This window comes from Engystomops pustulosus, chromosome 4, assembly GCF_040894005.1.
Source record: "Engystomops pustulosus chromosome 4, aEngPut4.maternal, whole genome shotgun sequence".
Classification (NCBI taxonomy): Eukaryota; Metazoa; Chordata; class Amphibia; order Anura; family Leptodactylidae; genus Engystomops; species Engystomops pustulosus.
In genome coordinates this window covers 139,180,347-139,206,007 of record NC_092414.1, presented here as the reverse complement: position 1 = coordinate 139,206,007, position 25,661 = coordinate 139,180,347, and the positions used below count along the sequence as shown (strand labels likewise).

The following is a 25,661-nucleotide window of genomic DNA, read 5'->3' as shown; positions in this document are numbered from 1 at the left end:
TGTGCAGGTGCGGAGCTAGAACGCTGGTTCACGCAGCTAGCCAGTACACCCTTGGTCTGGGTTAAGAAGGAAATCATTGCAATTCCTTGGGTCATTAGAAGTTGTGATTATTTCAGGGTGTACAAGCCCTGATAAATGTCTCCCATTGTTTCTATTTGTTATCAGCCATTTTTCGATTTGCTTATTTGCCAACGGATGAAACATTTAATTTCATAGTTTATACTACTGTCTTGGCTTCTGTTCTAATAAGATAACTGGCTGATATCAAATGTCAGAAATTGTCAAAAAGGTACAGTAGTAGTAGGTACAGTTTAGTTGCAACACCACTAAAAAGTAGATAACATACAGGTAGATGGACCAGGTAGATGCATAGCAGATTGATAGTTGTGGCAAAAGTTAGAAACCCACCCATATTTACGTTCTGTCCTAACTTTAGTATGCACACCTCTAGTTTGGAAACCTTATGCTTGCAGCCCTACCGATGAACATAAGATACCAACTGAGTCCCTATTTACAAAATGAAATTACACTCTGAAACACACTGCAGGAGGGAGAGGTGTGCTCAGTGGCTCTCCTTAGGCTTCCCCTTTCCACGACCAGCCTCTCTCTATACTGAACCTGTAATATATCTGGGTGAGAATAGGCCAAAGGGGAGGCAACCCAGAGGTCTGTTGGGGATATGTTTAATTAACTGGTTACTCCTGTTTGGGCAAGTGTTTATGGACATTGTAGGTACCTGTTTATCAGAGGTACATAGTTGAGCTAAAGCCAGGGATTTTTTGTGTGTTTAATAGAGATGAGACTATCTGTACTTGGGGTGGATTGATTGTAAATGTGTGGACCCCTGTACTGAAATATATCATGTTTTTTCTGCTATTTTAGGAAACTAAATAAAGATGATGTTGTCATCCTGGATTCGCTTAACTACATTAAAGGTGACTGCTTATTGTCTTTTATATGGGTAACTGAAGCGGTGTTTGATGTTACTGACCCATTAACCAAGTGACAGGTGGTTGGTCTATCCATTTCATCTTGTATAGTCCTGCTTGGGAAATAAACGCTTATCGTATGTCCAAATGTAGTATACCTGCCGCTGATGTTAGGGGAACAGACTGTTAGAAGCTGTCTCTGTTCTACGTTTGTCAGGTGATTTTGAGTATTTCACACTTCTGGTAGGGAGGGAAATTTTTGACATAAACAAATACCACCATTTGCAACATCGACAAGGAATTGCACTTCAAGAAAGTAGTTCTAATCTACTATTTGAATTATTACTACGTCCCTAGCAAAATTCTATTTCCTCGGAGAACACCCATCATAAAACATATAAAAATACGACTGAATAATTACTCTTAATGTCATGTGACATCTTTTCACATCACAGTGTTATTAAGCCTGTAAGTGCACGGTTTTCACACTGAGCTCTCTCCATACAGGGCAGGTTTTTGCTTCAGTCACTGCTGTTATCCTTTTAAGTCTCGCGGTCAAAGCTGAACACCGTCTCCTATGACATGATCAGGGGTGATGTTTATATGTTGCCATGACAGCTGAGGTTTGTCATTCTAAATCCCCTTTGCACCTTCTTTTACCCATTCTTCACTCAGAAAATGCTTGACCTATTGAAATCTAAAATTATCTCAAATTATGAATTTCCTTCATTCTGATACCATATAAATTCGAGCGCAAAGTGAGTGTCTCAAGATGGTTTAATAAATATATCAGCTTCTCTCACACAAATTGACACTTCACACGCCACTGTACACCAAAGTATAAAAGTGACATGTATCAGAATATGATGATAAAAATAAGGGGTTTTTTTTTGTTTTTTACAGAATACAAAGTGTGCTCTGACCCACAGAAAAAGGTCAAATATGCAAATATGTGTCCTATGATGGGATAAGGAATTGCCTCTTTTGGCTAACTTGTAAGGCAGCCCCCTTAACATCAAGCATGACTTTCAAGAAGTCTGCTGACATGATGCCAAAAGATAACCAAAAAAGGCAATGTTTTCCTTATCCTATCATCGAAATCTTATTTGCATGTTTTACAGAATGTCCCAGAACGTCCATGGCTGAACGTCTCCACGTGCCTGCAAGGCCTCCTTAATTGGCATAAGGAAAGGTCTTACTTCCTGACCCTATTCAATAGCTTCTCCCTATGCTGTACTGATGAGATGTAAAGTCAGCAAAACAGTTGTGTCTACAGTTAAGAATGTTTTTGTTTTTTTTGTTTTTGTTTTTTTTCTTTAAAGTAATGTTTGGTGTTAAAGGGGCTGTCTTACAAGGTAGACAAAAGAGGAAATGTTTTATCCCATCTGGGAAAATAAATTTGCGTATTTCAAAGGAGAGCTCCAGACACACACTCTAAACGTGTCCCTAAACTGCTACTGACAGTTTGGGGCCTTCTTTTTTTGCCTCAGTCTGCTCAGTATACCTAACATCTAGTAGGAAATAATGGATTATTAAGAGCAGTAGACTGCACTTAATAATCCTGTTTCCTGCTGGATAGAGCAGTATATTCTTAGTGGAGGCCATTAAAGCCTATGGTGGACGGATGCCATTGTATGACCTCCATCCCTGGCCTCCACTAAGCGTACACTCTCGGAGGTCCGTATACTGATAGAAGAAAAGAAAAAAAATCTAAACAACAGCATACCACTCCATCATGTTCACACCCCTGGTGAAAGGAGACCAGAAGCCTTACGGGGATAAAGTCCTCATGATATATCCTTATTTCGTACTCCTGTTAAGCTAAAAAAATTTAGTGCAACCTCTGCTTAACACAGAATCCTCAGCATATCATGTACTGCCTTTAAGACTCCATACACCTGTGAAGGTGGCGTGTTAAGGAAATCTGCGTAAGGCTTCATGCACAAGCATGAACTTTTTGTCAATGTGCTATCTAGTAATTCAACGGATAGCATGTGGATAAATGCTTTATATGGTTTTCATGCCCCAGTGTGTGCAGAGTGCCCCGGCAGCCAATTTTAGAGCAGGTCCACTCTGATTTTGCGATGCTGTTGACTTGCCACTGCAAACATCGGACCACAATCATGTGCAAATAGGATAGTAATTCATTCATTTTTGACCCATGACCATAGCCTTCCATCTAGCCAACCCAGCTACCTTTACTCCAGGTTTAGCTGTTATATCACACAAGTCATAAGACTTCCTGAATGTCAAGCATTGGTGTGTAGAGAGCACAAGAGACAAGAGTTTCTTTTCCCTTTTCCCACCATTGAAAAGCTTTCCTTATTCCTTTTCCCTCCTCTGTGACACATTTCATAATCTAATCAGTAAATGGTAAGCAGCATATGCTATCAGCAAATGGAGCCAAGCTAAAGATAATATGACAGACAACAGATGGTAACTACATATTCAAGTGTCCAGCTTTAAACAGCCTCTTACAAAAAACATTCTGCCTAAAGTATGTAGAAATGACCTTTGCTCTGGTAAGTGGCTAAGTGATAATGTAATAATCTAATTATTACAGAAGGTTGGGCTATGGATTTTCCTTATCAAGTCCACCTGATCTGTGATCTGTGTCATGATCAGTGACGTTCATATGATAATTACTCTCTTCTAATATGCCAAAATGCTACACCAGTAAGGTAAATGATTTAGAAAGCATAGATTATTTGATTAGATTTTTTGAATATAAAAAAAAAGTTTTCTACTTTTCTTGTTTTTACTTTAAAACGAAATGTTTGAGGCAGACACCACATGTGGCCATGATATTCAATTTCCATTTCACACTAACAAGAGACCACTTTTCTCAGATGGTGGGGGATAATACAAGATGGCAGCCTAATTGTTATGAAGGAGGCCATTCATTCAGCAACCATGGAGTGAACAATCATCTGGTTTAATAGTTGCTACCTATACGTTGTAGTCCATTTTGGCCAATACAACCCTTAATGCTGGCTATTCAATACCAGGTAAAAGATCTACCTGGCACTGTTTTTGGAGTGTTCTTTTTATTAAGGATCATTTGTAAACTAAATATCTTTGCTGAGATAAGCCATGAATACTTGGTACATGAATTAGCTATCCGATGTCTTGGAGCTGGCAGCAGTTGGTTCCACGTCTCTGGTATCAGGCAAAAGCTGTAATAACAGCCGAAGCTCCTAATCACTCTCAGCCGGTCAACTCCTTCAACAGGGTTATCGATTGGTGATGGTTATTCATTACATTTTTTACTGGATAAATATTTACTGAATTCATTCATTTTCGTTAACTCTACTCTGATGTGCATGGACACTTTAATAATAATGACACTGCTCTTTGTATGTAATGGTTAACAAAGCTACCCAGTGTGAGAACCCGCAGAAAGAACCCCAAATCTCAACTTCTGGACCTGTGAATGTAGTACATAGCGTTTGTAGAATTTGGAGTTAAACTGCATATTGAGTTAGAACTCTATGGCATTATATAAAATGGCTATTTTGTCACAAGAAATGTCAGAATAAATCATACATAGACCATTGGTTTTTCTGGCAGCCTGAAGCCAGGAGTTAAATAATTAAAGTGCTACACTGTCATACATGATGATTCTTAGGGAGTTTTGTAAGGATTCTGTAAAATAATGATGTAGCTGAGATCAGTATAGATAAACTTATTCCTGGCTTAACTGTCTGTTCAGAGAATAGAAATAGAAAATCTGATGTGCAGAGACGCCTGTTGTACCCTTCCATGTAATAGAAAATCCAAATAACAGGTAAAGGAAATAAGGGCAAGTTCTAATTTCCAGCTATGACCATAAGGGCTGGAGTGCAAATTGAACACAGTTTGCTAGTAAAAATCAAATAAGCATCATCCTGTCTAATCACAATCTGCAGGTTCATTTCCAATCCATCTATTATTTATGCAGCCACTAGCAGGTCCTGAGATTGATTCCTGTAAGACAAGTGTGTAACATAGTAATTAAAGTGTCTAATGCTAGATTGATAGACACAGTCATGGAATATCTCACTAGTATCTGTAATACCTTCATCTAACAGGAAGGAAATAAAAAGTTTTCCCTTCACCGATGGCTACATAATCACCTTATAGAAAAATTAGCATTTCCATACAGTACGTGCCTTGTGTTCACATTTTGCCCTTGTAAATGTATTCATCTCTATTGGCCTTCTAAGAAGAAGAAAAAGATTAGTGTTTTGCGATCTGGCTTACATTAACGTAAGTGGTGGGACTAATAATGACCTGACCCGAGGTATGATGTTTAAACCGTGATTATGTAATCTTATGTTAAAAAAAGGGAACGCAACAAAAACTATTTTATTTTTTTTCCAGGCTATAGGTATGAATTGTTTTGTCTTATAAAACATGCCCAGACCCCGCACTGCCTGGTAAGACCTAATGCTAATGTTTCTTTGCACATGGCTATACACTAGAGATCAAAATTAGAGAACAATGTTTGATCCCTAGATTTTTTCACAAATAATGTAATCTACACTGATCAACGTTTTATGTCTTTTTTTTTTTTTGGAAAAGATACATCATGCCACCAAAAGTGTTTTACAGAATAACCAAAGTATATCAACATAAAACCTTTATTTAGCAAAAAATATGATAATAATAATAATTGTAGAACTGCAATGAATGGAGCACAGAGAAAGATTATAATTACAACATGTTACAAGAGGTAGGAAGTGTACAGTCTGTTACTTCAGTACATCTGTGGCCACAGGACAATATTAGCCGTCTGACTTCTTATACTAATCAGAGGTTTGGTCACTACTGGGTGGGCTTTCAGTCCATATGCTCTTAATTGGGTCGTCCGAGACTGTAAAAAAAAAAAAAAAAAACATTGACCGGGGGGGGGGGGGGGGGGGGGGGCTTTAAAAAATTAACATGTAGGGCAGCTTTCACGGGGACTGTGGAGGAAAGAACCCAGAGCCCTTCTGGCACATTAGCATAATTTTGAAAGTTACTTTTAAACGGAAGGAGGCCATGTATAACATATGTAAGATTACCACAGTCGGAGCACGTGGATCTATATATAACTGCCCTGGTTTATCGTGCTTGACTTTGATGGTAGATTTACTTTAAGGCAATTGGCGCACCAGGTGCCAGATTAACACCAATAGAAAGGCAGAGAACAAGAAGATGGAACGCTTATAGAGTAGTATTGTTAGTAAAAATGGCATTAAGTAGTCAAGGGCTAGTGGAGAGAGGCTCACCGAGTATGGTAGTGCAAGGCTTATATCTAGCGCACACCAGTGTTCACAGAAGAGTATAAGGATATGGAATCTAACAAATTAGAACATCCCAGAGTCCTAGCTTACTCAAGTGTACCAGACTTAGTTTTGATAAATGGAGACGCAGAGCAACTTGGTAACTTGCAGGTATCTGAAAGTGTTCTCTAATTTTGATTAGTGTTCTTTTGCAATGATCTCATTTACATTGTTATTCTGTCCTTTAGAACATATACAATTTATGAACTAATCTTAAAATACTTCTATTTTACTTATGTAGTCCTGTGTGACTGTATCATTTGTAACATAATGACCTTGACATTAAGGAAATGTTGTGTTCTCCCATTTTGAGCTCCAGTGTCTTTACATTCTCTGTGCATATCACACAATAATGCAACGTGTATGATGCTGTAATCTAAACATGAAAAGTATGAAAAGTACATGAAAAGTATGTAGGTAGTAGGTGTAGGGGAGCCAGACATTTTATTTATACCTCTTCATACCCTTTACGGCTGTCATACAGCTACAGTATATTCATTGTATTTGCACATGCAGATAGCAAATTTATACACATCGAGACCGTTTGCACAGTCATAACTCCTGAACCGTGGCAACACAATACTGGTGTCCTATTTAAAGAGGAGAATCTCCATTTTATCAGGATAGTGTTTTTTTTAGGTGACACAGAACTGGAGATATCCTCGTTAATTGGACAATAGAATTGACCGTTTGAAGTGAGCTCCCCTCCAGTCATCAGCAGTATTTTAGTTAATTGTCTTCTCAAAAAAAAAAAAGTTAGTAATAAAATGATTATCAAGTTAAAGTTTTACATGTCATGAAACAAAATGATATGTAAAGTGGTTCCAAAGAAGAGCAGAACTGCAAAAACTGACCTGGATAATCGGGCACCAATGACTCCCAGTCACGAAGGGGTTACATATTTGAAGTAACTATTAAGTAAGGATCGGGGTGGGAAACTCATTTGAAGCTTGTTCCTGATGGTGTGTGAAAGGACTGACCGTATTACTCCTGTGGTTGTTAATATAATGGATATTCTCACCTGTGGCTTCTATATGCTTGTGTTCTGACATGTCACCTTGTCTTGGTATAGATTCTAGTCCTAATGAGGTTTGCCTCTATGTGTTTCCTAGTCTTAGAGAACCACAATGTGCAATAATGAAATAATGTGCGAGACCAATACTCTTGTGTTCTTTCAGATCCATTGTCTGACCTCTCCAGACATCAGCTCCAGTTGGAACCAGGACAGACTGCAGGATGACCAATACACACAGGCAGTGTAAGTTCTAGAAGCCTAGACTATACCACTTTGTTATGCAGGCCGTCCCCTGAAACCACCTGCAGTCAAAAATGTTCCTACTTTCTCAAGATTATTGGCAGAGAGACAGTATAGTGAGACTGTATATTTACCAGAAGTTATGAAATAGTTCAGAGCTATCCCCATTTCGTTCGCTAGTTCGGACTGCTTTATCTGTTTGTATTTTCAAGATCGATAAAAGAAAAAAAAAATCATAATTTTGCCTTGAAGGCAAACAGAGAATAATTCATTAGAAGCGAGTATAAAATGCGTGTACCGTAAGCTCCTCTCTGGGGGGTTGTACAGATTTCTGAATTGGTTAGTTCAAAGCGGCCATCAGCGGCTGCTGGAAGTCTTGTACGTCTTTTATATCAACATGGAACTCTTTGAATTGCAGATGAGGGAGAAAGATTTTCAGTTGTTCAGGGATTAGTTTGAGGGATTGAGAATATCAAGTTCTTTTCAATTTCAAGCAGCTTGTTCTAAAAACAATTATATCACTTTTCTTTCTTGTTAATATTTAATACATTTATGGTAAGTGCTTTATAACAAGCAGCTGTGTAGAAAACAAGCTAAAAGACATCATTGACTTTATGGTTACAATAATAAACCCAAATTTCTGTTATGACTCTTCTCCATAGATTTTAAGTTGGCATGAAGCCCATTATTTTTTTACTTTGTTTCCAAAAGATGTCTGAGTGCTTAAACAGACATTACATGCAAAGAGCTGCGTCCACTTATCATGGAATTGATTAGTATTTCTGACTCTTCCAGATTGCAGGGGAATGTAATTAACTTTACCCTATGGGACTGTCCTTCCAATAAGTGCAAAGTCCCAAATAATGACAGAAAAACTCATTAAATGTATTATTTCCCCCCATTTACACAAGAATTGATTTTGTGCGCTCTTTGAGGCTTTTGTCAACAGCTTGACTTTCGTCAGAGGATTTTTCATTTGGTTTTGGTAGTCTTATATATGTATGGCCTTAAATCTATTTTGTATGTTACAACTATTGCCATGTATATCATTATATATACACAATAAAAAGCAAAATCTCTAGCATCTTCTTGATTTTCTATTTGCTTCTTTTGATTTTGGTAATATGTTAGCTGATGCTTGTCATCAGGTTTTGACATATTAACTATTAACTTAAAGTCAAGTTATTGTAGCCTACTACACAGATTTGAAACCTGGTTTTCTCAAAGTCATCTGTGCCATTTTGTTCTAAAACAATGTTTGAATATACATATATATACATATATTCCTTGCCAGAGAAGCAACCCAAATCATGGGGGTTGTTCATAGCCCTCTTAGTCATCCTCCTCTTATTTTCTTTCTCACCCCCTCCCTTTTAGAAATGTAGTTTGGTTGCTGTTGAAATCTTGCACATCCGTGATTGAGGTCAGTCTCCTCGTGGCACTTGTGTGTTTAGACAGGGAAGCCGAATTGAAGACACCATTGTTCAATGCTCCTGTACTCCAGGCCTTGGACATTTGCGCTGAGAACTGGAGTCTTTACTTCGGCTTCACTATGTCTTTGCTGCCAGAAGGGGATCGACCTTATGTGTGCATATGCCAGATTTCAGCAATCCACCCAACAATGTGTCTATATGGGAAGGAGCAAGAAAGGAGATAGGTGGATGAGTTTATGACTCTGATGGCTCTAGGAACTTGCCTTCATGACTCTGGGGGTCTTCTCTGGCAAGGATCCAGGTATATTTTCAAACCTTGTTTTAGACTTTTTTTTTTTTTAAAGAAAAGCGTAGATTGCCTGACTCGAAGCGGTAGTGGTTGTTCTCCCCGCGGTCGCGGTCACACGTGCCTCTAGCTTTGTGTTTCATAATGCAATGCTAGCGCATGGGTGGGCTTCGGACACATCACATATGCGTTTCCAGTGAAATGCATGCAATTGTTAACAGGCCCCGGTTACTTGCATTTAAACAATACAAGACAACGGGGTCTGCTGTGACCAGGTAAAGATCTGCTATTGGTGAATTCATATAGGCCTCTTTCTCTTTTCACAGTAGAAATTGCTGGCCACCCAACTCTCTTCTGTTATAACATCTATTATCCACTTGGATCAGGCAGGTTTTATGCCCAATATGTCCACAGCAATAAATATCAGGCATCTTTTCTTTAACTCATTTGGACATTTCTGAACATCCTGTTGGAGTAGGAGTGTATGAAGAGGGCTCACAGGCAGAGTCCTCTTAATTCCCACGTGGTGTTTGAGGTAAAGTCCCAGACCTGTCTCTGGGCATGATTTTGTCTGTGAGTAATATATCAATAGAGATGTACTGCAATACAGTAATTTTGCAGTATACAGTGGGACTGATCAGACCTCTAGAGTTCAAGTCCCCTAGGGATCTAAATATACAGAAAACATTTTTTTGTTAAATTACAAAACAAAATATACAAGTTCAAATGACCCCCTTTCCATAGAAATGTTATAAAACAAGCAAAACATAAACTTGTTGGGTATCAAAATATGAAAACCGTTTTTCCCAGAGATGAACCACCAAACATAATGCCCAAATATCCGAATCTTCACTTTTTTGCCATTTGAATCACATAAAATTTTTAATAAAGCGTAATCAAAAAAATTGTACAGGCCAGGCTCACTTACTGCAGCAATGGCTATTATTGAATCCTTTGGTATGTTTTATTTTTGCTTATCCATGAACAGAGCTAGATCTGTAATCCTCCCACTGTCACCACAAGCTTGTCTGCTGGCGAAGAAAACTGTTTGTCCTTAGTTCCTCCCTTCAAATATCTGTATCTTTGGGGTCTTTGTTGTTATATGTGTATTTTATTGTCTTTATTAAAAACTCAAATAAAAATTATTTGATTAAAAAATAAAACATTGCCGGTGGTTTCAGTGGTTAGTAAGCTACAGGAACCTTTCAGCTGGTTCATATATCAAAACCTGATGGCATTGCACATATACAGCAAGTGACTTATACAGCCCTAGTAACTGACATCCTTCTCTTCGCTAAAAATTTGTACTTACATTCCCATAAATCACATTTTATCTTGTATTACCTGGCAACAAAGGGTGTGTGTCCTTCTCATCCAGCCCTTCCCATCTATTCCTCCCCATGACTTATTCCTCCTTACTTATCCAGCAGTTCATGCCATGCGATAAGGGTGACATCATCTTGGGTGCTTTAGTCTCTTAACAATAGAAAACTGTACCCTATGTATGTATGTGATCACATGAAATCACAGCCATGTTGTTCAGTTTGATATTGTTAGATGGCTAAAGGACCTGTGATAATGTCACTCTGGTCACATAACATGAATGATGAAATTGACACAATATTTCCCATAAGTAAATAGAGGTTTATATGTCTGTAGTAGAATATTAGCAAACACTGCTCTTCCCCCTTGTATTTTGGGACGTTCTTCACTGCAAGCCTGATAAAGAGAAGAGTCAGAGCCAGCAGTCAGGAAAGCTACCATATATACTCGAGTATAAGCCTAGTTTTTCAGCACAAAAAAATGTGCTGAAAACCCAAACTCTGCTTATACTCGAGTATAAAAATATAGGTTTTACCAGGTTTTTGTGATAAAATCAGGGGCCTCAGCATATATCTGGGTCGGCTTATACTCGAGTATATAAGGTAATTTGCATATCAGAAAGACTACGGAAATTGAGGTACAGTATCTCACTGGAAGCTGATCTTGGTTGATATGGGGAGAACTTGTAACTCTTTATAAGAAAGCATTGTTAGTCAGGGTGGTCAAAATCTGGTGACTTCTTTAAATGCGTCTGACTCGTAATGTAAGCTCTCATGACTTGACTACTTAAATTACATTATCTTTGACAGGTTTGATGCTTTGGTGCAGAGGTTTGAGGCTCCAGATTCTCGAAATCGCTGGGATAGCCCTCTTTTTACTATACAAAAGGATGATGTGCTGCCTTTGGACCAGATTAGCAATGCAATCTTTCACAGGAAAGCACCACCACCCAACCAGTCTACACAAACGGTGTGTACCAAAATTGCTTATTTTATTTTGTACGTTGATCATTCAACCACTTGTTTGGTCAGTTCCATCAGTCATAAATAATGATTTGGACCTTCTTAAACGCTATGGGAAGTCATGCAACTTTTTAAATAGTATTATTTACTACTATTTTAATATTGTTGATTATGTTCAAATCCTTTACTTACTTGATTGATAATTTTTTATGTGCAAATTGTGTTCTTTATTTTGCGTTATTATGAGTTCCACCACTTTTCCATTATAGATTTTATTCATTTATTCATCCATTTATTTATTGATCTATTTAAGCTAGCAATAACATTCTTATACATGAAGCAAAGAATTTTCAAATTGTGTTTGATCAACATGGTCAGTTTAAGAAATGCACTCAGTACCGATTTTACATCCATATTTTTGTTTTTATTTTGTTTTATACCTTTTAGTCTCATTTCACTTGATAAAGGAGTTGTGAACTTCAAAACGCCTTGTGAACCGAGATATCAAATAAACATTTCATCCATACTTTATGACGTGACCTGTGTGTGCCTCTTCTGACAGTCTCCAATTTACTCCCACATCCTTTTTTGTAGCTGGCTCTACTGCTGCTCATGACATCGATCCACCACATAGAACAAAGCTATGTTCATGGCTTTTGTCTACATTACTCTACTACAATAGGAGTGAATATACAAGAAAAACAAGGGACTAATATGACAAGCTCTGGGTAACGCTGCGTAATCTGTGTGCTCTATATAAATAAAGGAATTACTATTATTAAGCCATACAATTTTTGAGAGGAAGGTAGCACCCAGAATCTACAAGAAGATCTCTAATTTCACGTGCTGACAACCTCACACTACTTATATTTATGTGATCAAATTGGGGTGTCAGCTGTGTTATACAGCTGTCACCCGCTGTGTATGGAGAGAGCTCAGCTTGTGAGCTCTCTCCATACACCCTCCGCAGCACGAGGACGATATAGTTCGCCCTCGGTCGCAAAGGTGTATGGGAAGAGAGATCTGTCTGTACAGAATAAAGTATTCCTTTACCATAACATAAGATTAGTTTTATCCAGTCATAACTTGGTTAAGAAAAAAAAAGTTGCTAATCACTGCCAACCTTGGCACACGTGTTAAGCTCATAAATGATTTAAGAAAATACCAATTATTTACATGTCTCTATGATCCTGGCACACACTGCTTATTTTATGCAGTGTTTGTTTACATGCTGTGACCACAATTCCCATAAAGGCTTGCATAGCCGGCTGTGTGTTGACACCTCCTCCTCACTCTCAGCTGTTAGCATCTTCCTCCTCTCCTGTTTGCAAATTGAGCATACTCTTCCATATGTGAAGACCATTGTGTAAAAAGGCTGGTACCCTTTTGAGCACATTTATCATAACTATAAGAGCTCGAAGGGAAATAATACCAGATGTGTTATGGGAAGTAACATGGGCCATATGGATTACACGCGGCATGAAAAGGCTCTAATCAAGTGACTGGGCATTTTTAGTGAATATTCGTGAGCAGCAGTTTAATTTTTTTTTTTTTTTGCAGTCTACCCTAAAAATTTTTGCTGTGTCTTTTCGAGACACATAGAGCTAGTTAAAATGTAATAAAAGTTTACACATTTATTTTTGTTTGGCATTAAAAGTGGAAAGTCTTTGTTTTGTAACTTATGATACATATATATTTTTTTAAGTTTTCAATTTAGCTCAAAGTGAACATTATTAATGAATTCTCTATTTTGTTTCGGTCGTTTTGATATATTTTATGTATAGTCTCGAGCAAACGGGGCGGCTATTTTTTAGTGTAGTGGGGGAATTATTTTATTATATGGGGAAATGTCATTGTATTTTTATAAATATTTGTTAATATTTTGTGTGTGTGTGTTTTTACTTTATATGTGCCCTATGAGGTCATAAAAGTTTCCTTGTGGACATTTTTTATTTTACTTTTATTTTTCTTTTAGAAGTTTTCCCCTGTGACTGTGGCATCTATAAGAGCCCCAGATACAGAGGGAAACCACCACCTGTCACGGGATATGCTGATCGGAGCTCTACTGGGTCTAATTAGACCCAGCAGCTCTGATTAACGCTTTAGACCCGGTGGTCAGGTGACCGCCGAGTCAGTAGAAACGACAGCAGCGCCGGCTCTGCTCCTCTATGCATCAGGCTACTTCAGTGCGATGCTGAGCGGAGAACCGATAAGCGACAATAAATAGGTAGAGTGGGAGCAGTAAAAAACTACAGTGATGTCTAAATACATTACTCCGGAACTGTGTCAGATGACGTCTAAAGTCAGCGGGCGGTCCAAGAACAGTTAAGAGCTCATTCAGATCTGCATCTTTTTTTTTTTTTATGTCCGTATGCTATCCATTTTTTTGTGGATACCATATGGATCCATTGATTTTATATAGGTCTGTTCACATGGTTTTTTTTCACAGATGTGTGGACTGTGATAAAAAAAACACATGCACTGAATTTTTTCTCACATACTTCCCATGAACCTCCATAAAAGTCAATGAACAAAGAGCATGCTGATGACATCTGTATTCGGTTCATTATTCTCAAAAATTCCTAGGAAACCAACTGGACAGTGCAGGAAGTATATTTTTTTGCGGATGTGAAAAAAAAAAACCAGATGGATATGCACGGTCTGCACATGGACTGTACACAGATGTCACATGTCTGCATTTCTTGCAGACACTCCCGTCTGAATGAAAGCCAATTCCGGAGACATACAGACCTTCTAGGGACCTTTATAAAACCCTTTTAATATAAAGTGCCATAATCTAATTTGTAAATAAGGTACCTTTTTATTCATTTATAATGATTGTTCTAATGTTCTTACATTCTTTTTCTTTATTTTCAAACAGCAACCGTTGTCCTCTGCAAACTTTCTACATGAGCTGGACAAGGTGACTCAGGAAGTTGTGACTGTGAGTGTTGTCCTCTATTGTAGTCACTGTTGATGGGAAAGATGGAGCATATATCATAAAATTTTAGATTTTTGTAGTTCTGATTGTAACTTTAAGAGTGAATATCTCCGGTTCTGTGAAGCATCCATACACAATCCAGAGATATATCCCATATTAAAGTGGATTCTTCTGTTTAGCCAGAATTGTGTTTTTAGCCAGGGTGCAGGAAATAAAGGTGGTTGAAATGTGCCCCCCTCCAGCCGGCAGGAAAGAATTAGCTTACAGTTTGCATAATTGTAGAAGTACATGCAGCCTCTGCATCTGTAGCTGAACTAAGAGAAAGTGTGCTGGAATAACGCTGTACATATTTATAGCATATTTTTGTAAAAATGTATTCTGTTTTACTACTTATTAAAAAAAAACTTATTAATAGGGAAAAACCGCAAAAAAAAGCTTATTCTTTGACATTTGTAGTCATTTATCGGCTAATTTTATAAAGAATAAAATATGTAATTAGTAAAACTAAGTAAAAATTGTTATGATATCTAAATCTTTTCCAGAGATATCGTCATTTAAAGAAGCGCATAACAGAACTGCAAAAATTGATCTGATCAAAATCAATGACCCTCAGTCACGAAGGGTTTAGGAAAAAATGATATGAAGTATATGTTTTTTTTCCTCACAGGCTATTTTAAGTGCCCAGAAGACCAGTGTTCCTGGAGACGTTATTATGGTGCCGGGGGCTACAGAGAAAATATCCTTTTAAAGAAGTGTATATGTGGAAAGGCTTACTTTCTATTATGCTGCATACTGTCCATAATTTAATGGGGTTGCGAAAACCTAGGAAAGACATTAAGGCTCCTGCTTAACCCAGCCACACACAGCCTTTCCTGCTTTAGGGAATTTGCTCAGCATTTGTTGGAAGTCCTGCTCTAAATCATATAAACCTAAATACAGAGTTCATTTTCTGCAGTCTTCTATTTTACAGTGTCCCTAGGAAAACTTCACATGACCTTTTATCCTGTAAATGGAAATCTGGTGAATACCATTATAGTGAATGGGGTCTTTTGGGATCCCTTGGAGAACATCATTTAAACCATCCAGAATTTCCTATAACAAAGCAGAACAAAAAGAAGGTGTGAAAATTACATAATTGCATATTTTTTGGGATGCAAGACTCTATGCTGACATCTAGTGTCCACACTTAAAATTACTTTGCATTATTATTTGAATTTTATTTGGCTAGACAGGGAAATCTTACATGTAAATCATAAGTGGCCTGATTAACCAAGTGAACCATAGGGGCCTGATTACCACGGTATGTTGTAAATTTGCTGGATTTGCCGACAGCAGGCTCCTTCTATGTCTGTCCTAGCAACCGGCCGACACCCACCGATGACGTAACTGAGGGTGCTGGCCGGATACCAGATGGCGGCACTTAAAGGGTTAACAGACGTGTGTGCTTGCTGCATCTTGCAGCTAAGGAACACTGTATATGGAGCAGGCGCAGCCTGTGAGACCTCTTCTTACAGGTTTAACCAACATATGATGTACAGTTGCGTCACATGTTGTTAAGTTGTTAAATAGCCACTATTTAGAAATGTTTGCTATTCACAATAATACAAATAGAAGAAATGTATGTGAAAAAACAGATTCGGCTTATACTTGAGTCTATGAAAAAAACCTCTGTACTCTCCTTTCCGACACCATCAACCCACCCCGCCCCACCTGACCCCCACCCCGCCCCGCCCCGCCGGTCCTCTGCTGAAGCCCAGTCTTCAGGTCCCTGTGCACTGCCGACATCATGGTGTGTACGCCGTCATCGACACATACTATGATGCCATGTGCGGGGACCCAGAGCCCGGAGGTTCAGAAGAGGACCTGTAAGGGGCGTCGGAGGTTTATTTTTTTTTTTAAATATATAAGGGGGTAGGGGCTGCCTATTATACTAGTGGGCAGGGGCTTACTATTATACTAGCGGGCTGTTGGTTTTATACTGGGGGGCAGGGGCTGGCAGGCTATATGCTGGGGGGCAGGGGCTGGCAGGCTATATGCTGGGGGGCAGGGGCTGGCAGGCTATATGCTGGTGGGCAGGGGCTGGCAGGCTATATGCTGGTGGGCAGGGTCTGGCAGGCTATATGCTGGTGGGCAGGGTCTGGCAGGCTATATGCTGGTGGGCAGGGGCTGGCAGGCTATATGCTGGGGGGCAGGGGCTGGCAGGCTATATGCTGGGGGGCAGGGGCTGGCAGGCTATATGCTGGGGGGCAGGGGCTGGCAGGCTATATGCTGGGGGGCAGGGGCTGGCAGGCTATATGCTGGGGGGCAGGGGCTGGCAGGCTATATGCTGGGTGGAGTCTGATACTCGAGTCAATAGGTTTCCCAGGTTTTTTATGTTAAAATTAGGTGCCCTGGCTTATACAGTAATATGTTTCATCATAGAGAAATGCTTCTTCCTTTCCTGAACAGAAATTCAGAGTACTTAAAATCAGATGTTTGAAAAGTATGAGATGTGAAGGGGGTGAGAAGCACACCCCATGGCATGGACATCTTGTGGCTTCTAATAGTTATGTGCCTTTAACAGAAATTAGGGAAAGAAGTATGCAAATATTTTTTTCCAGGGTGGAATAAGGAAAACTTTGCCTTTTGACCACCTTGTGAGTCAGCCCCCTTTAGAATCAAGCATGCCTTCTCCATGAAGTCTAGTAACATGATATGGGATAATAGCCAAATCGGTATATGTATTCCATAAGGAACAGATTCCAACTATTTACAGTTGCGTTTTAAAGTATTTGCATTTTGTCAGCATATAGTAGCAAACTTGTTTGACTGGATGAGAGGCTGTAGATGCAGCTCAGGGAAGAAAGTCATTTAGACTGACATTTTATACTATTAGACATACAAAAGTAGTGTGTCTTATAGTTCCAGTGCTTGAAGCTGCCTGTGTCAGGAGTACAGAGTGGCAGAGTGAAAGGTCCTGGCAGTGAAGTTACTCAACAGCAATGAACCATGTTGAGTGCACTGTACATATATTATGGGTCCTCTGCTCACTGAGGAGTCACACATTACTCTCAGGTTTGTGTATAGCATGGCTTTCAGTGCGCCAATGATAATGATCAGTATATCTTTGCAGGATATGAGTGCTGCCATGACGTAGCTCTGCCCCATGCATCCAAGATTTTGTCTATACATGATGCTGTGCCAGCCAGCTCAGTACACAGCCTTCAGTCCCGTACTCTCTTCATGAGGGTTAGAGACTTTATGGCAGCTGTTCTCTGCCCACCAGCACCAAGACAAATAAGAATTTAATTTGGAGCCTGCAGATGAATAGTGCAGAATACAAGTAATATAATTGTTAGATAATGTTATTTGGCATGTGCAGACACATGGGAGCTTGTCCTTAAAAGTGATCAGACGGGTTAGGTATGCTCTGTGTGACTGTCTTTATTCCTACTAATAATTTTTACTCCCTTTAATTTAAAGTATGAATAATCTGCTTCCAGTGATAGTACAGACCTAGGCTACAAGTCAAAGAGCCTTGCTTTTACCACTGTATTTTATTAATTTTTTTTACATGTCAAGCCTATTAGGGTTTCATATTTCCAGTGTCTTCCTTAATGATCCCACGTGCAGTTACCACGTATACTGAATATGTCAGAGCTGCGGAGGCTTCGTCAGCAGTTCATCAGTTATACCAAACTTCATCCAAATGAGAACATCTCACAGCTTGCAAATATGTTTGTACAGTACTTGAATCAAAGTATCCGCTAAGGAGAGCCAATCAGGTGCTGCTCATCTCCCACAATCTGCAATTATTTCAGCCTTGAGCGCTTTGGGGCTGTGGACAAATCTAATTGACAAATATGACTTTATATGCTTTTAACAACGCATGGGTGCACATGTGTGTTTCTACAATAAAAATGGCAACTTTTATTTATGAGTACCAAAATCTGGTAGTTTGATTATTTTTGAACATGTATACTGGAGCTGAAAATTAGAGAATAACGTATGATCACTTTTTTTTTTTTTTTTTTTTTTTAGAAATAATGTTATTTTCCTTGATCAACATTTGATGTTTTCTTTGTAAGGGATTCACTATGTCACTGGAACAGTGTTTTATCAAAGTATATTACAAAAAACTCTTATTTTGCAAAAAATGTGGTGATCATAAATTGGGAATAGCAATAGATTATATTTGAAGGTGATCTATCAGTAGAAAGTGTACAGCACATCTACAGCCATGGGACATCACTAGTCTCTCACACTGCTCTGGTGGGTTCACCACAACTCTTTGACTGTTGTTGGTTTCTTTTCTTGCCCGTAACTTTGTCATCAATGATGTTCTAAAGATTTTTTATTGGGTTTAATTCAAGACACTGGGATGGCCATTTTATTGTTTCAATGTTTTCTTTTTGAAGGAACTGCGTTACCTGTTTTGCGGTGTGACAGAGGGCATTGTCCTGCGTGGAAAGTGCTAGCTGATTGAGTGATGAACGCAAAGAAGGAACCACATGTTGTTTTTTAAGAAGGTTCTGATACACATTTGCATTCACTGTGCCATGCATGAGAGAACCAACTCCTGCTGCAGAAAATATTCCTCGACCCATGACACTTCCTCCACCACCTTTCACTGACTTCTTTACACACTTAAGGCACATCATCAAGCTGGGGAAAGACTGAACCCAGTGTTTTCCACTGTATTAAACTGTCTTCATAATTCACCTAGGTCCACCTAGGCTTTTGATTCTTTCTGCCAATGGTAGGTTTGGTCACTGCAGACTCCAAATGCTTTTAAACATTGAGACACTGTAGGGCGAGCAATTCCAGCTGCAGTGTTGAAACAATTACTTGTGGAGATTCTCAGCAGTATCCTGTCCTCTCTTTCATTTGTAGTTTGAGGGTATTAAAACTGACAGCCTGTGCAATAACATAGGCTGATACAGTGCCTGTATGGTCCTGTCTGTGACAGGTGGCAGCTACAGAGACTGAAGAGGAGAGAAGAGTTGTTGGGGAGGTGGTGAGTATTAAATGTTAATTAGTTTTTAATTACACTGCTGAGAGGGTGGATGAGCGGGGGTATTGACATGTTTTTAGCCATGTTAAAACAGAAGGAAAGCATTAGGTTTCTATGCACTGGCATAAGCTCCCCTCCCCTATCGCTTATATCAGCTAGTACCAGTTTTAGACCTTCTGATGTATTCCACTTGGCGTGCAATCATACGTTCAGTTTTTCAAATGCAGTTTTCAGTAGCAAAACCAGGTGTGGAGTGAAAAATAGAGGACCCTTAATGATCCACACCTGCTTTTGGCTTCAAAAACTGCATCTGAAAACTGAACATGTTAACGCACCTCAGCCTGAATGTTCACAGATTATCTGAAGAGCGGCCCACTCTGCCTACGACCACACCCCTGTGTGTCTGCACTGTGTTTAACCCCTTAATGACCGCCCTATCGGGATTCTATGGCAGTCATTAAGGGTACTTCTTCTGACGAAACGCCTTTCTACGGCCGTGTGTCAAAATAAGATTGCTGGACATCGGGTCTCACTGGTGCCACTGTCGGGATGTCACAGCCCAGACCCGGCACTAACACCCGGGATCGGAAAAACTCAGATCCTGGGTTGTGTAAGTATTTCCCCCCGGTGAGCTTACCAGGGGATCCGATCCCACCTGCTGCAGCCCCAGGGTCCGGCGTGTGCCCCGAGGCTGCCGACTCCTCTTCACGCCGGGTTCCACCTCCTGGTAGGACACGGCTGTCAGAAACTACTTACAATGTACACTGCAATACAAGTAAAACGACGAGAAAAAAAAAAAAACTTCCCCTAATATAAAATTTTCATCAGACATACCGTATATACTCGAGTATAAGCCGACCCCAGTATGTATACACCCAACCAACAAAACATTAAATATACAACTTTCAGAATAGTTTTTTCCTGTAAGAATAAGGTGATGAAAAATCAGAGTGGAAGGTTCCAGTTAAAAAAAAAATTAAAAAATAAAATAGTATACAGCTTGCCCCCAGTAGTATACAGCACTGCCCCTAGTAGTATACAGCACTGCCCCCAGTAGTATACAGCCATCCCAGCACGAAGTTAGTGAAGACAGAAGACGGGCGCCGAAGCTAGAAGAGTACCCGCGCGGACATCGGGGGAGCAGCGCTGCAGGTCGGGGCCACCGGAGGGTGAGTATATAAGTTTATTATTTTTTAAAGACTTTTTATGACTGTATGACTCGTGTATAAGCCGAGGGGACGTTTTTCAGCACATTTTTTTGTGCTGAAAAACTCGGCTTATATACGAGTATATACGGTAATCACAAAAATGATCAAAAAAGTGAGAAGAACAACAACTTTTGGCCCTGAAAAGTTGTCGATAGTAAAAGCAATGCGATTTTCTCCAATATCGGTTTTGCTCAGAAAAATTGAGCAAAGATAAGAAAAACGATATAAATGTGATATCACCGTTATCATAGTAAACCAGAGAATAAAGATAAAATATTATTTTTACGTTATGGGAGGGGGGGGGGGCTAAAAATGCCCCCAAAAATTGATGATTTTGTTTGTGCCCCCCTTGAAATAAAATGTCATAAATAAGCTATAGGACCCCAAAATGAACTATCTACACATTGTATCTCATCCCGCAAATAAGCCCTCATGTTCGCATTACCAAGAAAATTTAAATTTATAGCTTGTACAATGTGACAATACAAATCTGCTGTGAATGGCGTTGCTTTCATTCTATGCCCGGCCGTGTGCCCATACAGCAGTTTACTACCACATATGGGGTGTGGCTACACTCGGGAGAAATTAGGCATCAAACTTTGCAGAGCATTTCATAATTTTTTTCATTATGAAACGGTCAGTTTTAGTCTAAATGAATATTTTCTAAAAAAAAATCAAAAGTTTCTAAATCGCAGGTCCATTTTGTTTTAACCCATGTGAAACACTTAAAGGGTTAATAGACTTAAAGGGGTATTCTGGGAATATGAACGTCTGACACAAAAACTCATGATGATCTAAATAAATGAATACAACAATGAATACAACACTCTGTCATTAGTCACAAAACGGAGCTTAGATAGTTTGATTTTATGATTTACAAAATTTATGGCCTCTTTAAAGTCGGTGGAGTTATCACCAAGATGGCCGCCACTGGAAATTACAAGTTCCATGATCCTTTAGTTCTCAGTAACTCCTCCTCTCTCTTATGCTCTGCTCCCAGTGATGATGTAACAGACTTTCTTGCTCTGTTACTATAGTAATGATGTGTAACTGCCATCCCTGCACATCACCACCACACTAGTCACACTGGATGCACTGCAACCAACTGACTACAGCCAAACATAGTGGTGATCACATAACCTGCCCAAGCAGGTGCAGGACATGTGACCAGCGGCCATCTTCTGTTCTGTGTCTGCTCCACAATGGACCGCGCGGAGGAAATTAACGGACTGATTAAAGGGCCAGCAGCATTTTAATTCTTCCTTACAGTCTATGTCACCAGCATTTTCTTCTAAGGGGAGCAAAATTTTAAATAACAACTAATTACATATTAGCTTATATTTTGAGTATCCATTTGTATATGAATTATGCAGATTCCTGGGATACCCCTTTAATAGTTGTTTTACATACGTTGAGGGGTGAAGTTTCTATAGTGGGGTAATTTATAGGGTTTTACTATTATTTAGGCCTTTCAAAGTCACTTGAAAGCTGAGTTCTCCCTCCAAATGTGAGTTCGGGCAATTTTCATGAAAATGAGAAAAATCGCACCTAAAGTTCTGCGCCTCATAACATCCTAGAAAAATGACCGGAAGCATAAAATATCATCCCAACATAAAGCAGACATCCCGTGAATGTTAATTATGAATTGGGTAGTTTTACTTCCTGTCTAGAAAGCAGAACATTTCAAACTTTGAAAATATAGAATTTTCACAAACTTTTGCCAAACTTTCATTTTTTTTCAGAACAAAACGCAAAAGTTATCACTTAAATTTTACAAATAACATGAAGTACAATCTCAAAATCACCTGGATTTCTTAAAACGTTCCAAAGTTATAATCAATTATCGTGAGACATGTCTGATTCAAAGAATCAAGTCTGGTCATTAAAGGGCACCTACCACCACAAATCTACCTATAAAGGTAGATCGGGTGGTAGGTGGATCAATAGGACGTGAGGATAGCCCTTTTAAGGGCTAATCCTCACGTCCCCGCAATGATTTGAAAACTTTTATTGCACCAATATTAAAATTTTCTTATGTGGCTACTGGGGCGTGGAGTAGCCGCATCTGAGGTTACACGAGGCGGCTACTCCACGCCCCGGTAGCCTCTTTTCTCCTCCTACCAAAAATCTTCGGCGCGCAGCTACGAGGAACTGCGCGCCCTCGTCCGGCACATCTGTTGTCTGCGCATGCGCAGAACAGCAGGCCCGCACCTGCGCGGTCACTGCTACGGAGTCGGAGCTGCACAGGCGCGGGCCTGCTGTTCTGCGCATGCGCAGACAGCAGATGTGCCGGACAAGGGCGCGCAGCTCCTCGTAGCTGCGCGCCGAAGATTTTTGGTAGGAGAAAAGAGGCTACCGTGGCGTGGAGTAGCCGCCTCGTGTAACCTCAGATGCGGCTACTCCACGCCCCAGTAGCTGCATAAGAAAATTTTAATATTGGGGCAATAAAAGTTTTCAAATCATTGCGGGGACGTGAGGATTAGCCCTTAAAAGGGCTATCCTCACGTCCTATTGATCCACCTACCACCCGATCTACCTTTATAGGTAGTTTCGTTGTGGTAGGTTCCCTTTAAGCTTAAAACTTGTGTCGGTGATAAGGGGTTAAAAAGCATTGAAAAAAAAAACAGAACTCAAACACATCTGTATTTTTACCATCATTAACCTGTTATTGCTCTGCGTCCGATATATTAGACGCTGAGCACAGTGACTTAGCTCTCAGTGTCCGATATATTGGACGCAGAGCTGATGCTGGTTCGAGCCAAACCAGCCAAACTTAGATTTGAGCCAAACTGGCATCGGGATACACGGGGTGCTGGTTGTAACTAACAGTGGACACCCCAGTGTAACACCCGCGGTCGAAGCCGCCGGTGTTTAACCGGTTGAATGCGGTGGTCTTTCCCCCAAAATCCCCCCCCCCCCCGCACCGTCTTCAGGGGGTGCCGATCGTTGCTATGGCAGTCCTGACACAGCTATTACCCTGCAGTGTATTATCATGAACAAGCAATCAGATGATTGCTTGTTCATGTCCCATGGTGGAAGTGATAAAAAGGTGTAAAAAAAAAAGGTTGTTCAATAAAAATAAATTAATAAATCAATAAAAATGCCCTTAAGCCTATAACATACAAAGAGACGTATAACGCAAAAAAAAGTCTAAATCATAACACAAACCCCACATATATAGTATCACCACATCCGTAACAACCCGCACAATAACAGCGTATAATTATTTAACTGGTACGATGAATGCCGTAAAAAAAACTGTTAAAAACCCGCCAGAAATTATGATTTTACCTATTTAATCCCACAAAAAATGCAATAAAAAGTGATCAAAATGATACAGAATGATACTATTGCAAAGTACAACGAGTCCCACAAAAAGACAAGTCATCAACCAGCTCCGTAGCCAAAAAAGTTATACTACTTGGAAGACGGCGATGCAAAAATGATAGATTTTTCCACATCAGGGTTTCATTTGGCAAATTTAGTAAAGTAAAAAATCTAGTAACGAATTGATGTTTGTCTACTCCTGCCTTCAAAACAAAGTTCATAAATGTTCAACAATAGGAGATACCAACCCCATATGGTAACACTGAAAAAAGCATCTGATCCCGCAAAAAAATGCAGTCACATGGCCTGTGAGAGATATATTTCACTACAGCCGCCATTTGGCCGGGGGTTATGCTGACCACTGTCAGCCATTCAAACTTCATTTTGTATGAACTGTTTAGAAATTACTGTGTCTTTATGTCACGGGTGACCCCTGCGATTCATGTTGCGGATCGCTGGTGCACCCGAGCTCCGCTGTGTGCTGCCGCTGTCCCCGCTCCCGCAGGTCGATACTTACATCTCCCCGTTCCTGGCTCCGGTCCCTGGCTCTGGCCTGTCTGGCAGCGCCCTTGCTGTCGGACGAGCTTGCGCGTGTCCCCGCTCACTATGGCGCACGTGCCCGACTCTCCAAGAATTTAAATTTAAGTTCTTTAAATTTAAAGAACTTATTGGCGCTGGCATTCCCCGCTCTGCTATATAGCCTGGCGACTCCCAGCACCCCCTGCTGGATCTTCAGGTCATTCTGCTGAAGAGAAAGCCACCTGAGCGTTTCCAGAGGCCTCCGTGTTCTTGAGCGTTTCCAGACGGCTCCGAGTTTCCTGAGCATTTCCAGATACCTCCGAAGACCAGGAGTCCACTTAGACTCCTCTCCCGGGTTGCAGCTAGCATCGTTATCCCCCGCGGTGGTCTAGGGAGTCCACAGTCTCTGCCCATAGACTCTCAGATGGTTCGTCCCCACGAACCGTGACACTTCACTGTTGCTACCTTATCTTTCTGAAGTTTCTCTGCTTGAAGGCCATGTTTGGAAGAAACGGTACATAGTTCATCAACATTTTGGAAGAATGTCTTAAAGGGGATGTACTGATATATTAAATATGGCCTATAGCATTGCAGTATTTTATCACCTTTTCACACCCCAATGCAGATGATTTTCTGTGTTTTATATATGTTATATATATTATTATATTGTATATTAATAAATTGTGAGTCTGCATTTTCTAAGAGACTGGTGTGTCTTGGTTCCTTCTCTCCTCTCGGTACCAGTCTAAAAAGAGTTACAGTATTTTTCTGACTATAAGGCGCACCGGAGTATAAGGCGCACCATCAATAAATGCCTGCTAAAACATCTAGGTTCATATATAAGGCTCACTGGACTAAAAGGCGCACCTGATTATAAGGATGAATGACCAGCAGGTGGCAGACCTGTGCACAGTTCAAGGCAGCTGTTGTCTGTAAGTATGGTTCATATATAAGGCGCACTGGACCATAAGGCGCACCTTTGATTTCTGAGAAAATCAAAGGATTTTTTGTGCGCCTTACAGTCCGAAAAATACGGTAATTTGAAAGTCATCTTACAACTGATAAGGACTGTTTTGAGTCCTAGGCAAAAATCCTGGCAGCTGCAGTTTGCTCCTTCCCTCCTCCACCTTGCTGTGCGCCCATTAAACAAGTAATGGCCAAGTGTGGGGGGTCTCTGTA

At 40.0% G+C, this 25,661-nt stretch overlaps 1 protein-coding gene across 2 annotated transcripts in view; it reads left to right on the top strand.

Annotated features, from left to right (window-relative positions):
• The window catches only part of KTI12 (KTI12 chromatin associated homolog), a 31,875-nt gene extending 13,524 nt beyond the window's left edge, over nucleotides 1–18,351 (top strand). For both annotated transcript variants that reach the window (XM_072147696.1, XM_072147695.1), the window contains exons 4-10: nucleotides 883–935; nucleotides 5,292–5,347; nucleotides 7,414–7,493; nucleotides 11,342–11,501; nucleotides 14,376–14,438; nucleotides 15,103–15,171; nucleotides 18,042–18,351. In XM_072147696.1, the coding sequence (XP_072003797.1) occupies nucleotides 883–935; nucleotides 5,292–5,347; nucleotides 7,414–7,493; nucleotides 11,342–11,501; nucleotides 14,376–14,438; nucleotides 15,103–15,171; nucleotides 18,042–18,185 (625 nt within the window). In that variant the 3' untranslated portion in view covers nucleotides 18,186–18,351. The remainder of the gene's footprint in view (nucleotides 1–882; nucleotides 936–5,291; nucleotides 5,348–7,413; nucleotides 7,494–11,341; nucleotides 11,502–14,375; nucleotides 14,439–15,102; nucleotides 15,172–18,041) is intronic.
• Nucleotides 18,352–25,661: the final 7,310 nt, after the last annotated feature.